The sequence below is a fragment of the Acinonyx jubatus genome, chromosome B3 (genome assembly GCF_027475565.1).
Source record: "Acinonyx jubatus isolate Ajub_Pintada_27869175 chromosome B3, VMU_Ajub_asm_v1.0, whole genome shotgun sequence".
Lineage (NCBI taxonomy): Eukaryota > Metazoa > Chordata > Mammalia > Carnivora > Felidae > Acinonyx > Acinonyx jubatus.
Genome location: NC_069386.1, coordinates 41472587 through 41488993, shown reverse-complemented (window position 1 = coordinate 41488993; position 16407 = coordinate 41472587). Strand labels below are relative to the sequence as shown.

The window sequence follows — 16407 nt, the reverse complement described above, 5'->3', positions numbered from 1 at the left end:
TGGGGGAAAACAGGCAGAATTTGTTTAAACTGTCTGAGGCTTAGAGCTCGCTTAGGTGTTGTCTCCAAGGTGACACGACCGGATTTTGGCAATAACTGCCCAATTGTGCTTTCATCCCGAGTTCTTTCCCCAAGTCCTCAGGCACTGGGACGTCTCGGTGTCTCATTGCCATTTCTACTTGGAAACTGCCATGTGTCCCCCTTGAAATTCTCATTGTGTCCTGTTTACACCTGCACACCAAGGGTTCTCGCATTGTACAAGAAGGCAGTACCGTGTCATGAATGGGTTTGTAAATAACGTGCAGATCTGGGGGAGCCCTTTTGCACTGCACAGTGCAAGAGTGACGGTAATCAGGATTGAGTTCATTGTTGTCGCTCACGATGTGCACACTCCGGGTGTTAAACTTCACCTTGTTCAGCATATCATCCCCAGTTTACGGAAGGGAAACTGAGGCCTCTAAGGCTTCGTAAGTAGCTTGCGGCCACAGAAATCATTAAGTGGGCAGAACTGGGGTTATCTCAGGCCTGTCTGGTTTCACGTATCCTTTCGGCACCATTGCATGTTGATGCGTCAGAAGATGGGACGTGTCCATTTCTCAACTTGATGACCTATCGTATTCTATAGATCCGTGACTGGCTTAGCCTGCCATTTCCTATCCTCTGGTGGGATTTGCAGTGTCAGGCAGATGTGTTGATGGTATCGCTCCTACCTCCCTTGTACACTGTTAAAGCACCCACAGAAAAACGGACAGAATCCCCCTGTTCTTTAAAGTACCATGAGGTACAGAATTCCAAGTACCTCTGGAAAAGAAATATAATCCTGTTAGTCTTGTTATCCGAGGTCAGAGGACTCTACCTAGAGGTTCCTAAAAGGAGAAGCTATGCCATAAACACCAGAAATTTCTCTCTGTGGAAGTAGTTCGTACTATAGTTACATATCACCAGTGAAGATAACAATTGTCGGGCATCAAAAACCACCAAGATAGGGTGAAATTGTGAGGTAGAAGAAATCTCAGTGATGGTACACTTTAAACCCTGGTGCTCTGAGTAAGGACCCAAGGCCCCTAGCAGGAAGGGCCTCGGTGGAAATACTAGTGCGGGGTGGGGACGGAGAGCTGACCCTCGGTGCCCAGGACCTGCTCCTGTCTCCCTCTAGGTGGTGAGCCCCACCATCAGCTCCCCCGTGTGCCAGGAGCAGCTGATCGAAGCAGGGAAGCTCGTGGACCGCTCGGTGGAGAACTGTGTCCGTGCCTGCCAGGCGGCCACCGACGACAGCGAGCTCCTGAAGCAGGTCAGCGCGGCGGCCAGCGTGGTCAGCCAGGCCCTGCACGATCTCCTGCAGCACGTACGACAGTTTGCCAGCCGAGGCGAGCCCATCGGCCGCTACGACCAGGCCACCGACACCATCATGTGTGTCACCGAGAGCATCTTCAGCTCCATGGGAGATGCTGGTGAGGGGCGATGCTTGGGTGGACGGGTCAGCTTGGGGTTCCCCGATGGTCATCATTGTAACAAGAAAGGTGACGGTCACCTGGCAAGGGCAAGGTGTCATGAGCTTCTGTCAGAGACTTCGTTACTGAGCCTGGGAGAAAGATGGAAGTCTCCCGGTTTGCCCATCCATAGCAGCCCTTAAAGAGTTAATTAGGCTTTTTAGAAAATTCTTAGCAAATTCCTTTTGGTCAAAAACCTCCATGTTGGATTTGGCCTGGTAAAGTCAAGGTAGCCACAGGAGGAGATAAGCCTGAAGCTTGGAAGGAAAAATGTATTCTCACAAGTCCCAAAGAGAAAGCTACCACATGCCTGCAGGGTCACAGGGGTTTGGTCACAAGGGTTTGGTCAGGTTGCAGAAGACAGGAGTGAGGGGAGGAGCTTAAGCTCTATTCTTTTTTGGGATTTTCATTGGGAAGGCAGGGCAGGGGAAACCGCTTGGGGCTGCTCAGTTTGAAAATCCTCAGCAGGCTCTGTGCTCTACAGGCGATCCTCAGTTGCCTGGCATCGGGCCATAGGATGATTGAGGCCAGGGATATTGCCTCCAGGAGGGTACTGGCCACATAGAGGTGATCTGGTTCTAAGCTGAGGTCAGTTTGCATATCAAAGGCGTGCTCCTGGCTGGACTTTGGCTATCTCTAAGAATTGGCTAGCCTTCAGCAGGGCAGTGTCTCTAGCCAGCAAGGTTTCGTTAACATGTCAAATGTCAGGATGTACAAAAAATTTAAAAATATGTAGCTTTAAGTCTATTAGTTGAAAGGTAAGTCTCCTGAGATCCAGCCCATCCCTATCCCATCTAAATCTCCAGATTTGGCAACTCACTGATTTCTGTTTTACGTTTCCAGAAATTTTCAATCTTCCTACAGTCACATATTTGTGTGTGTTTGCACGCATGTGCGCATAGCGCTTTGTTTTCACATAAATGAAATTGCATTATTTATACTCTTAAACCTTTTTCTTTTAATGTGTCTTACAGATCTTTTTCATGTTGACCTATACACTCATCTTTTTAATGACAGCATAATATTCTACTGAATGGAATTCTAGGATAATTTACTTAACTTATGATCTTGAAGCACATCTAGGTGGTTTCCAAGTTTTTTGGTTTGCTTCTTAGTTTTGCTTTAACAAAAAAATTATTACAGTAACTATTTTTATAAAAGTATCTTGGTTTACTTTTGGGGATCTATGTAATTAGTGGAACTTCTGGGCCAATATATATGTACGACTTTTTTTTTTTTACATATGGACTTGCTTTCCAGAAAGGTTCTACACTTTGTGACCCTACCGGTAGTTTGTAAGATGTTTGTTTCCCTACTTCCTTGTCAGCACAGAGCCATATTTTATAGCAAGTATTAGAAACAAACAAAAACTTGAACTTTTCTGTATCTTCCTTATGTGATTTAAGAAAATAGGAGTACTCTACACGATTTGGATTTTGTTGTTGTTGTTTGTTGTCTTTCTTTTTTAATAGATGTTTTATTTTGGAATATTTTCACATCTACAGGAAAAAAGTAGAGGTAATACAGAAAGTTCTTATATACCCTTCCCAATTGCCCTCATTTTTAGCATCTTCCCATGGCACCCATGGCATATCGTCCAAATTAGATTAGCTTTGGTGCATAACTGTTAGCTACGGACATTATTCAGATTTCACCAGTTTTTCCACTCATGCCCTTTTATTGTCCCAGGATCCAATCCACGATACCTTGAATGTAGCACATTTTGATTTTTTATGAAAGCTTTGTTTCCCCCTTAATGTTACAGGGGTGCGGCATCCTTCTCAAATGACCTTTGTGAGAGGAAAAATTCCCTTACATTTGAGTAGTTTTATTTTAAACTTTACTCTTACATCCTTCCTACTTCTAAAGTAGATTTCAGTAAAATCACGGTGCAGTAAAACCAAACAACTACTAATAACAAGATCAAAACTGGTGCCTGGAAGAAAAGAGTGAGCAAACAGAAAATTGATAGGGAAAACCCAGCCAAGACAAATCTTAGCAATTGAGCATGAATCTGGGGCCTGTGCTTCTTATTCGTGAGAGCCAAATGACACAGATACAGGGGATCTTGTGATACTATTCATCTGGAGTTAGGTAACATACAAATTCTTTCAAAGTTTGAAGATAATTTTTTGCCATTATGCAGAATTTAAGGAGTTTTGGGTCAGTGATTCTTGAGCTAAATGATATTCACTAGATAAATATTTATTAAATCACGTAACAAATCCACATAATTTTGTTCCCTGCCTTCTGTTTGTAAAGAGTTCCCCTTTGCTTAGTTGCGTCCTATTTACCCCTCTCTGTTCAAGATGGAACTTTGATGGGTTTGGGGTATACGATCCTAGTAGCCATAGGGAGTATTTTCAGTCCTGGGTCTAAGGACATAAGCCTTGCTTAGGACAGGAACTTGTGGTCTCCCTTCTTTCTGTCCCTCTTGCTAGAGGAGTGGAGACTGGACTGTGTGCTGCTTTTGAGCTTTAGAAAGCAGACAAACAGATGGCCTCCTCAATCCCATCCCGTAGGTGAAATGGTGCGCCAGGCCCGGGTCCTGGCCCAAGCCACCTCAGACCTTGTCAACGCCATGAGGTCAGATGCGGAAGCTGAAATCGACATGGAGAATTCAAAGAAGCTCCTGGCAGCAGCAAAACTCTTGGCTGATTCCACTGCTCGCATGGTGGAAGCTGCAAAGGTATCATGTTGGATCTGTTCTATTGAGAAGTGAACATTATTAAGAGTTAGGATTTGGAAGGTGCCCTGAAGATAAAGAATGGCCAGCTGAGTGTGCATTTTTGTTGTTTCAAACCTATATGGTTTTGTAACATTTAACCTTGTTCCAGTGGGAAAGGAGAAGGGCATGGGACACGAGAATAACAGTCTTTCAGCGGGGCAGGGCTGACTCAGCTGTGGCCAACACAGTTCCTGCTTAGTGCGCACTCTCTCGCCATTGGGTTATCGCCATCGGCTTATTGCAAATGGTGGTGAATTTAAACTTGAGACCTTGAACAGCAGATTCACTTAGGCCTGTTTTTTGCCCGCAACCTTAGTATTACTTTGCCCTCCATTTGACTTCTCAACTAAACTGTCAAGATTTTACATAGTAGAGTGCTCCCTGCCTCACTGTTCTTCAAATGCCAGTAGCAGTCTTGAATGTTATATAACAGCTTGAATGAAGAGTTAAGAGTCAGCTTTTCTGCTTTTTGACGGTAATGCATTAGCATGATGCTTCTAAAAGCCAGTGATTCTTATCCCAGGGCTCTGTTTCAGAGCCCCCTCCCCCCTTCCCCGCTCCGCCCTGCCCATGAAACGTTACAATGGAACGTGTCTCCATTCCACCCCTCCTGATTCACAAGGTCACTGGTGGGACTGTGCAAGTATGTTCCACAAGGGATTCTGATGCCTACCGCTAGGTGAGAACTGTATTAAATGGATAAGGCTGTATTTTTCTATGTTCCATTTTGGTTATTAGGCAACTAGCATATGTTTGTGGTGGAAATGATAGAAAATGCATATGAATATAAATAAAATAAAAAGCATCTTCAGTTTCATGCTCTCAGATAACACGTTTAATGTGTTTCTATGCATGTAAGATTCATTGAAAGTCTCCACATCTTATCCTATCTCCCCAGCCTCCAATAGAATACCTTGTATGTGAATTCTTAATATGTTATGACACACAGTGAATTACGTAGACCTTCCTCGACTGACTCACCCTTGTAGTTCCTGAGGGACTGTGATTTCTTGGAGGTAACACGAATAGGATGAAGAGTAACCCAAGGAGAGGCAGCGTCTGAACTTGCTTCCTCTGTCCCCTGAGCCCTGTTTCAGCTGAGAAGTTAGGCCATTAACCATCCCTTTTAGCCAAAAATATATATGACGGTTTCGTGCAGTGGTTAATTTCTTTATGGTTTTTACAAGTTCTGCCCCTTGTATTTCTAAGTCTAAACATAGCTCTTCCTTTTTTTTTTTTAATTTTGTTAATGTTTGTTTATTTTTGAGAGAGAGGCAGAGTATAACCGGGGGAGGGGCAGAGAGAGGGGGAGACACAGAATTTGAAGCAGGCTCTAGGCTCCAAGCTGTCAATACAGAGTCCAACACCAGGCTTGAACTTGTGAACCACGAGATCATGACCTGAGCCAAAGTCAGACACTTAACCATCTGAGCCACCCAGGATCCCCTACACATAGCTATTTTAAAGTTTATTTATTTGTTTATTTTGAGAGAGAGGGAGAGAGAGAGAGAGAAAGAGAGAGAGAGAGAGAAAGCAAGAATGCAAGCACGCAAGCAACTAGGGGAGTGGAGCAGAGGGAGAAAGAGAAAATCCCAAGTAGGCTCCTTGCTCATCGTGGATGCAGAGCTTGATCTCAAGACCAGGGTCATGATCTAGGTTGAAATCAAGAGTCGGACCCTTAACTGACTGAGCCACCCAGGTGCCCTTAAACATAGCTATTTTAAGCAAACCTTCACGTGCACAAAAAAATGATAGACTGAAAAGAACCTTAGTGTAAAATCTAATCAACCCTTGTTTTACAAAGGAGAAAATTAAAACTGAAAAAGATTTTGCCTACCATCACATACGCAAGATTGAGCCAGGGCCAGTGTGCACATTGGTTTCTAGACGCACAACGCTCACCAGACCTTAATGCACCAAGTTACCAGAAATTTGTTTCTTTTAGGTATTTATTTTTAATGATTTATATCAGATGGGACAATGTTAAGTGGTTTCATAAATTCTTGTAGTTAAGTGTGGTGACTTTGTCTTCACGACACTATTTTCATTTGCTGGATTTTGTTCAAAGCTGAAGAACCTGTTATAGTTAGAGCTCCAAGAAATATATTTAATGTGTAGAAAAAAATACATTTCATAATCAGTAACTAAGATTCCAGACCAAGATTAGTACCGCATATCTGATGTACATTCCTCATGAAAGAGACGTTGCTAAGGAAGGATCCAGATGCCCACTTGAGAGTCAAGTGCAGAAATGGTTTTCTGCTGCTCAAAATACCAAAGGAAGGCTCGCATAGGAGTGGTCTAAACACCTGATGACCAAAAGAATAAAATGATTTTCCTAAACTCGCAAAAGAAGACAAAAGTAGCTGAAACAATCTTTCACATGTGAGATGCAAAAATAGAGGTTTTTTTTAGTTACTGAAACACAAAATCAAGGCTACTTAAAGTGGTTACAGTTTGAAAGAGTGGAAGATTCCCTTTGAAGGATTGCCAGAACACTTCTGTCACAGATGTTAAAACTGTTGCAGCCAGGATGAATCCCTATCCCTTTTATAAATAGTTAAAAACAAACAAACGGGTTCTTGTAAATGGTCAATTTGGCAAGTTGGCCATTTGAAAAATGGAGACATTTGAAAATTGATTTTCAATGATTGGTGAGTTTCTTTCTGTTTTTGTCTCTGCCTTATGAGCAAATATTATCACCCTAAAGTGTTGATGAAAAGAAACTCATTCATCCCTATACATTTAGAACCGGTCACAGAACATCCAGACTCTGAGAAAAATCTTGATTGCTGCTTCTCTTGCAGGTGGGAGAGGAAGGTTGGATGTGCTTTAAGTCTTGGTTGAATTAGTATGCAGTGAAGTTATATCCTCTTCCTACGTTACCTTTAGTCTTTTGCCTACTTCAGAATCCCACCCATCTAAATAAAATCCATTTTGAGGGGCCTGGGTGGCTCAGTCGGTTAAGTGACCGATCTCAGGTCATGATCTCGCTGTTCATGGGATCAAGCCCCACGTTGGGCGCAATGCTGAGCACTGGGCCTGCTTGGGAGTCTCTCTCCCTCTGTCTCTCTGCCCCTCCTTCCTTCAAAATAAATAAACTTTAAAAGTAAATAAATAAAATCCATTTGCATTCCTCCGACACTTGAACCTACAGCAACACAGGGTGGCCATGGGCTGTGCATGGTGCCTTTCTCTTGCCCTGCCATGATCATTACTTAAGTATAGTTGAGTACCATTTCTCCTTTGCTATACTTTCCAACTCAGTCTTTCTAGGCATGGTCTTTCCTGAACAACATTTCCTTATAGTATTGGGGATGGCATTCCCAGTCCCCCTGGTCCCTCTCCCCCTTCCCCTGTGTGTATATTCTCAGCCTGTTCACATAAACCCAGTGCCACAAGACAGGAAAATCTTTCCATAGTGACAAGCGTCTGTCCTGCCAGTTAATATAAAATTCTCCCCGAGAGATTGGGGCATGGGGGAGATTTATGTTAACACCTTTTAAACCATGGATAGCTGACCACAAGTCAATTTACGTGGATGGCCAAGGCTATGATCTCAAGTGTTTAATTTTTACCATTGGATTTCTACTGTTTACTGGTATAGCTTTGAAACATCCCCAGTAGATTTTTTTGTCGTTAGGAGATGAACATCTTTATTGTAAAGATACTGCTCGAAGCATTTGCTTTCCCTTCCAGATCTTTTGTGTTACCGGGAAAAAGTAAAATTCAAGGCATGAGTTCAGCATCTGTGGCGTGCTGTCCTCTGGACCTCTCAGAATCTCTGTTTTCTCCTTCTCAGGGGGCTGCGGCCAATCCTGAGAATGAAGACCAGCAGCAGAGACTGAGAGAAGCTGCGGAAGGTCTCCGTGTGGCAACCAACGCCGCTGCCCAGAATGCTATCAAGAAAAAAATTGTCAACAGATTGGAGGTGGGTAAAGAGGCTGGTTTCTTAGAATGTCTATTTTAGATTGCCAAGAGTTATCTGAAAGAATAACATGGGGCGCCTGGGTGGCTCAGTCGGTTGAGCATCTGACTCCATAGTGGGTCATCATCTCACAGTTTGTGAGTTCGAGCCCTGCGTAGGGCTCTGTGCTGACAGCTCGGAGCCTGGAGCCTGCTTCGGGTTCTGTGTCTCCCTCTCTCTCTGCCCCTCCCCAGCTTGCTCACGCTCTCTCGCGCGCTCGCTCTCTCTCTCAAAAATGAACATTTAAAAAAATTTTTAAAGAAAGAATAACCAAATTAATAAGGCATTGCCCATATAAAGGAGGCTAAAGCAAGATTGACGATCTAGTTTATTGGTTAAGGGACTTAGAAACAATGTGAAATGTTGGTTTAGGCACCTGGTACATTTAGGTTCAATGGCACACTAACGGTATATTCGAGAAACAACTTCAGCTCATGTTCTCAGTAAGCAAAGCCTTTTCTGAGTTGAACATTCTTTTTTTTTTTTTTTTAATGTTTATTTATTTTTTGAGAGAGAGACAGAGCATGAGCCAGGGAGGGGCAGAGGGAGAGAAGGAGACACAGAATCCAAAGCAGGCTCCAGGCTCTGAGCTGTCGTCACAGAGCCCAACGTGGGGCTCAAACTCACAAATGGTGAGATCAAGACCTGAGCCGAAGCTGGATGCTTAACCGACTGAGCCAACCAGGGGCCCCTGCATTTAGCATTCTTGAATAGATTTCAATTTTTTTTTTTTTTTTTTTGCAGCAGGAAATAGGAACTTTTTTCCCCTGGCGTTAAGGGTTGCCCATATTCAGAAAGGACCTTTAGCTAAAAATTCCATACATATTTTGTCAGAGACAGTGACTCTTTCAGGACTTCCAGTAGAAAATAGAACCTTGGAAAGAGTGAAGAATGGGGATCCGGCTTCGGTGGAGAGGTGTGGATGGAGCAATAAGAAATATTTTGTCATTTTCAGAACATCTGTTTGGTGGGGGAGGTGAGGGAGGTAGGAAATAGCACTAGGTGCAAACTCTGTAAGAAAACGAGTTTCTCTCACAAAGGCATACAGGAGACTCTTACACCAAAATTTGGGAGGTTGGAGGCCAAGAACCTGCCTGTCTGAGGAATTCCTCCGTATGGTCTGGTGGATCCAGAAACAAAACCAGCCTCCTTCCAGGGGGATGGGAGCGAGCAAACCCACTTAAGTACTCTGGTGGGGAAGCCCAGGCCTTTCTGAAGGAAGGCTTCACACGGGTGGCAAGAGGAAAGCCATGAGCACACCAGCGTTTCTGCTGCTTGTGGAGAAGAAAATGTTTCCCCCAAAACATTTAGACTGGATGCCGCTTATCAGTGCCATCGTGGTCATGGAATTAATGGTCCCTTCTCTTTTTGAAAAAGACAAATGAACACCGGAACTTGAGCTATCAAGTGTGACTGTCTTTCTCTCTGGTCCCAGGGAATGTAAACCAATGGAGATAACAGGGCGATTGTTAGACGAGGCTCGTCAGCAGCATTCAGGAGGCAGAGTCTGGGCCTGGAGTCCTCTTTCTTCCACGCGTGCAGCTGTTCTGTGCCAGCCTCTGAATGGTAGGGCAGATATAAACGTGCGTGTGTGTGCGATGGCCCCGCTCACCTACCGTCGCTCTGTCCTCCAGGTGGCAGCTAAGCAGGCCGCAGCCGCCGCCACACAGACCATCGCCGCCTCCCAGAACGCGGCCGTGTCCAACAAGAACCCCGCCGCCCAGCAACAGCTGGTTCAGAGCTGCAAGGTGAGGTTGCAGCCGTCCAAGCACCAGATCTGCTGGAGACCGCCCCCCCTGATAGCATTACAAGGCCACGTGCCCAGATAATTCAGTTAAGACTAATCATCTGGGCCCCTAATGCAGTTTGCTCCAGCCCCTATGTTCCAGGTACACACACATGCACGCGCGCGCGCACACACACACAGACACACACATCTGGTTTTTGTCTCATAAGTGGATGCCCTCTGTTTGGAAGGAGAGTATGATGCTTTTTCCAGCATTGTCTTTCCTTTGCCTAGATTTTCTTTCTTTTCAAGAGACCGAATCAAGGAGGATCAATGACCAGGCCATTTTAGGGCTCTGCAATAGTAATGAAGCATTGAATTTCCAGAGTGCCTCTTTCCCCGTGAGAGGTGGGCCTTCAGCTTCAGTGCTTGCTGGGAGGAGAGTTGATTTCCTGCTTTGCACCGATGGCACCCTAAGGATTGATGTTACCCTGTCTGGCCTCAGTGATGATGTGCTTCGGGGCTTTCTGTTGTTACATGTTTTTTTCTGAGACCCGGGCCTTGATGGCATGTTGACTCCAACGTACTGCAAAGGGTACAGTGAATACCTTTGTTGCCACTTCTGAGGGCCCAGGGGGTCTGCTCTCCCAGGAGACCCCTGAAAGGTGCCAGACACGACTTGGAATTGCGTAGCTACTGCCCTTGTGTTGGCAGTGTGTCTGACCGGAGTCTCCCAAAGGTCTTTGCAGTGAGCAGCAGGGGCTGGGTGGGCAGGTGTACTTGTGTTAAGGTTCTGGGAGTTGACTGCGCTCTGTCTGCTTTTTCACATCTCCTCTGTGAAACGGTTCACCTGTGAGTGGTGTCGCCATTTCCACCTCAGAAATGGCTTTGCTTCTGAGAACCACCCAGAGCCCTCCATGTCCTGAGTCTAGGTTCTCTGAGGCCAGCCCCTCACCAAGAAGCGAATGTACTCTGGCAGAGAAGTCTCAGCACTGGAGTAAGGCCCTGTCCTCGGGACTGTATGCAGAAAGATGGGGTTTTTCTGTGAGCCAGGCCCCCACAGAGGAGGAGAGGGTGTTTTCTGTTAGAGCCTCAATTCAGCCGCCGGCGTGGGTGAGAAAACCCTTCTTCACGAGCGCTTGCTCCTCATGTCCAGGAAAATACTACAGGATGAAACACCCCCCACCCCTTTTTGCGGAGACCGAAGATACTCAGTGTCTGTCTATCACTGTCAGGAAGGAAATCACTGTTGATCAGCTTGCAGTGCAGAGGGGAGAGTGGACCAGACTACGGGAGCCAGCGATCCTCAAGAGGATCTGAGGAAAATCTCTGGGAAATATTTGTTTTAACCTTTGCTCGAATGGGTTCAAAAAAAAAAAAAACAGGTCACCAGACTGGGGTACACTTGGGACCTTCTTCAGCAGTAATGGCCACTGTGTACTATGACCTTTGAGGTCCTGGTCAGTCAGATGAGGAGTGCTCACTGAGGAGAAAACCCAGAAAAGGTAGTAGGCTGGTCTCCTAGGGCATTGTGGGAAATTGTTTCTTCAAGTGGTCTCACGTCAGAAACTGCTGCTTCTTCCTCCACCCTGGGCTATGGGGTTTCCAGTTTGAGAATTGAGAGGGCTACTTAATCAAAGACGACCCATGGTGGCAATGAAAGGTGATGGACAGAATGCATCCCTGCTAAGTGAGGAATCAAAGCACTGACCTATGCTGGCACTTGAGTAGTTCTCTTAGTTTCTTCTCGTTGGGCATTGTGACTTGGGTTTCTCTGCCTGTGAATTGTAGAGACTTTTTGATCCTTGGCTGTTAAGCTTTATAAGTGGTCATTAGCCACATTGGTATCAGTTGCAAGTGGGCAAATGCTTTTAAGACCACCTTATAGAGATTCGTACCATGCCTAAAGGTATGAGGAGCTGAGGGTCGAGCGTGTGTGGGAAACAGCTACCCAGAGGCACTGGGTTAGGATTCATTGTTGGTAAGGACCCAGCTAGCTTAAAAGTGCTAGGTAAATCCAAGGCTTGTGATAAGCATTGCTCACATGGAATAGCGCATCCCTAAAACATCCATCACTGGTGTCATTTTCCACCCTTTTTTGGTAATTCGCTGTGCCGAGTGTGCTCTGTTTTAATTTTCCTTGCTTCCTATAGGCAGTGGCTGATCACATCCCTCAGCTGGTCCAGGGGGTGAGAGGAAGCCAAGCCCAAGCTGAAGACCTTAGCGCCCAGCTGGCTCTCATCATCTCCAGCCAGAACTTCCTCCAGGTAACAGGAGCATTCGCCTTGGTCACACTCAGAGTCCCCCATGGAGGTAGGAGGTGCCCTTAATCCTTAAGGAGAAGAATTACCCCGTGTCACAGCCACAGAGAAGTTTTTGCAGTAAGCAGACCTTGGAAGGCCTTTCCTTTGAATTTCCATTTTCAGGAGAGGTGGATTTAGCTTGGCAAAGCAAAATGCTAATATGCAGGGAAATTGCCCTGGGAGATAGCCCATAATCCATTTTTCTTGGGAGGCTCATCTTTATTTCTCCTCTGTGAGGGAAAACATGTAATAAGTTGCAAGTGTTGTTGAACAGCCTGGTACTAGATATAGCTCGAAGTTTGCCGGTTTCCAGAGAGTCTAATGCTATTATCCATGTACAAGGAAAAAAGAAGTGTTGAGTGCATCTTCTCTGAAGTTGTGATCTTTTCGTATGCCGATTGTACAATTAGTTAAGTGTCGGCAGTCTTTGTGGGCTAAGGGGTAAATTCATTTTAAAGAAAACAAAATGAGAAAAGTGGTGGGAAAACTCCCTCTTTACCTACTTCTTGTCTTCAAATCCCTCAGCGCTTCTGTCTGCTTGTATCTCTCGAACAGTTCCAGTGATCAGGCGATGTTCTTCCCTGTCCCTTTCTAGTTGAACCTGTCACTACAGGACCCAGTGATACATCTGTTGGGTTAATTTTTCAAGTGTCCTGACTCCAGCATGCAGAGACAGAACGCGAAAGTTTTAATGTTATTTCCTCACGTTATACCTACATGCAGACATACGTATTTTATGTATACATTTTTTAATTGGGATTTATTGTGTATAGACTCTTTGATTTTTATGTTAACATTTATATTATGAGCATTTAGCATACAGCTATGGCTCTCCTTTGTTTAGCTATTTTATCACCCCTAGGCATACAGGTTGTTTTCAATTATTTGCCATCATAAACAACCTATGATAGGATAAAGGTCTTTATTTGCGCTCTACCTTTGTACCCATGTTGAATTATTTCCTAAGGATAAATTCCTAGAAGTAGGATTGCCAATGGCTTATTTTTATCTTTGGGACATTGAGAATTGTGACTTGGACAGGTGCTTACCTTTTCATTCAGATGGTTGGAGGGCCTGGAGCCAGTTGTATTGTCCCCACTGCGGGCAGGCTTCTAGGGTAGTATGATAGAGCCATGTAGACATGTTCCAGGTCCCACTCTATCGCCGCTCTTAGATTTCCTTTTTCTTTCGTTCTTTGAATTTTGCTATTGTAGACACATCACATAGTTACAAAAATAAGGCAGAGTTAGAAATAAGTAGAAATGGGGGCACCTAGGTGGCTCTGTTGGTTGTGTCAGACTTCTGCTCAGGTCATGATCTTGCTGTCTGTGAGTTCGAACCCTGTGTCAGGCTCTGTGCTGACAGCTCAGAGCCCGGAGCCTGCTTCAGATTCTGTGTCTCCCTCTCTCTGTGCCCCTACCCTGCTCACACTCTGTCTGTCTGTTTCCCTCTGTCTCAGAAATAAGTAAACATTAAAAATTAAAAAAAAAAAGAAAGAAAGAAGTAGAAATAGAATTGACCAGAAAGTTGCTACATGTTGAAGTTCATTCACACGTGTTGTAAAATTGTCTTTCTGGAAGGCTGAATGCATCCAAATTTCCATGTAGCAGTACGTGGAGCACATTTTCCAATACATCTTTTCCAAGTTGGAAATTCAAGCATTTAAAAAATACTTCGTTGACAATTTCTCAGTGAAGTTCTTACCGTCTGATTTTTGCATTTCCTTGATAGTCACAATGCTAAATATTTCATGTTCCAGTTGTTATTATGTGAAGTTATCTACTCACATCTCAGGCTGGGCTTTTTTTTTTTTTTTAAGTTTTTTTTTTTTTTAACATTTATTTATTTTTGAGAGCACAAGCAGGGAAGGGACAGGGAGAGAGGGTGACACAGGATCTGAAGCAGGCTCCAGGCTCTGAGCTGTCAGCACAGAGCCTGTCGCAGGGCTTGAACCCACAAACTGTGAGATCATGACTGAGCTGAAGTTGGACACTTAACTGACTGAGCCCCCCAGACACCCCACAGGCTGTTTTTTTTAATGAATTCTCATGAGTTATTTAAATATTAAAAGTATTAACTTCTGCCATTAATGTTTATTTTCTGACACTTAAATGGTTTCAGCTTTACTAAGAGAAATTTTTATAACATCTGTATTAAAACCCCTAAAAGTGTATATATTCTTCGGTCCAGAGATTGTGCTTTTAAAGTTCTATACAAAGAAAATAATGAATGTGTGAAAAATTTTAGCTACAGCGCTGTTTATCATACCCTGGAAAAAATGGACACATGCCCAACAACACAGGATTGAGAAATATTAATAGATGCATACATTGAAATACTATAGAGCTATTAAAAATATAGAATATGTGAAACAAAAAATTTGAAAAATAGAATAAAGAGGATGATCTTATTTTTGAAGATGTATATGCATGCACATAGACATCCATGCATAGTGAAATTATATTCTAGGTAGTGAGATGTGATGTGACAGGTCATTTTGTTTTATTTTGTCTGCCTGTATCTTTTAAAGTAGTCTGTTAGGTATATTTCAGACACAGATTAAAGAGCTATTCTAAGAAACACAAAGAAATGTATTTAATAAACTCTGCAATCTGTTTTAATGGGAATTTCAAGCCAGTGTCCTAATTTTGCCCCCTCTCAATGACACATACTTTTTTCTTTCTTTCTTCCTTCCTTTCTTTTTCTTTCTTTCTTCCTTCCTTCCTTCCTTTCTTTCTTTCTTTCTTTCTTTCTTTCTTTCTCTTTTCTTTTCTCTTCTTCTCTTTCTTTTCTTTCCTTCTTTTCTTTCCTTCTTTCTTTTCTTTCTTTTTTCTTTTCTTTTTCTTTGTTTTCTTTCTTTTTCTTTTTTCTTTGTCTTTCTCTTTTTCTTTCTTTTCCTTGTTTTCTTTCTCTTTTCTTTCCTTCTCTTTTCTTTCTCTTTCTCTTTCCTTCTCTTTTTCTTTCTTTTCTTTCTTTTTTTTTTTCTTTAACATTCTTAGAATGTCCTGACCCTAGAATTGGGGTGGCAATTTTCAGGGATAGTCTAGATGATTTTACTCTTCCTTGTCATAGAGGAAAGTAACTTCTGGCTTGGTTGTTTGGTCTGTGCTCTCGGACTCTTGCTGCTCAGGTGTCATCTTACTTTCTGCTCCTCCCTTTACAGCCTGGAAGCAAGATGGTGGCCTCCGCCAAAGCCGCGGTGCCCACTGTGAGCGACCAGGCTGCAGCCATGCAGCTGAGCCAGTGTGCCAAGAACCTTGCCACCAGCTTGGCAGAGCTACGTACCGCCTCGCAGAAGGCAAGTGGACCCTGTCCCAGAAGTTAGCTCATTGGGAATGGAGCTTTAGATGCCTTACTTCTGGGTGTGACCTGTGGATGACCCAGGACCTGAACACGGCTGGGCATGTTTCCTGGCAGAGGCGTCCGTTCCATTTGCTTGATGGGGATTCGCTTTTACGGTTTTTAGCTACTGTCGCCTAGACTTAGTTTATCACTTTCCAGTTACACATGACTTGTGTTAAACTATTGTAGGTTACATGCTCCCCGCTCCCATGCCCTGGGACAAGCAATGGTCCATGTTTCACAACCTTAAGGGAGACAGGGAGTCATCAGTTTCTTGGTGCTAGGTAAATTCTAGGCCACAATAAGTGATTGCATCTTGCAGGTATTATTTTGTGAACTTCAACTATTCAGGCAGCAAAATTATTCCAGGGAGCAGGGCAGGGGGGTCATTTATAGTATCTTTTTTGCCCTGAAATCTTTTTACATCTTACATGGGAGCATTCACCTTAACAAGGTCCTCAACAGAACAGAGTTAGGGATTAGTAAGTTTCTGTCTCTAGGACTTACTTACCGATAGACCTCAGTACTGTACTGTTTGATGTGTTATTAGCATGAAATTCTGGCATGAATTCATTTTTCCTCACTGTAGCATTCCCTTTATAGAAACAAGAGGCATCATACATGAGGAAGGGAAGAAGGTTAGAAGCTGATTTGAATTCTTGATATGAACAGTGTGCCTTATCACCAAAGAAAAATTTCCAGAGCTTTAGGATAATATTCAGTTAAAAAAATAAAATAAAATAAAAATCTTGAGCTGTGTTTCTCAACCAGAGGTCCAAGGACCATCTGTGCTGAAGTCACCTGGGAGCATTCAGAATGCAGGTTCCTGGGCCTCACCTCTGAGCAACTGAA

The 16407-nt window shown here is 43.8% G+C and overlaps 1 protein-coding gene across 10 annotated transcripts in view; it reads left to right on the top strand.

The window, feature by feature from the left end:
* Positions 1-16407, top strand: part of TLN2 (talin 2) — a 433652-nt gene that overhangs the window by 289398 nt on the left and 127847 nt on the right. For all 10 annotated transcript variants that reach the window (XM_027067412.2, XM_027067414.2, XM_027067413.2 and 7 more), the window contains 6 exons: positions 1156-1450; positions 4012-4178; positions 8020-8148; positions 9819-9932; positions 12064-12177; positions 15377-15511. In XM_027067412.2, the coding sequence (XP_026923213.1) occupies positions 1156-1450; positions 4012-4178; positions 8020-8148; positions 9819-9932; positions 12064-12177; positions 15377-15511 (954 nt within the window). The remainder of the gene's footprint in view (positions 1-1155; positions 1451-4011; positions 4179-8019; positions 8149-9818; positions 9933-12063; positions 12178-15376; positions 15512-16407) is intronic.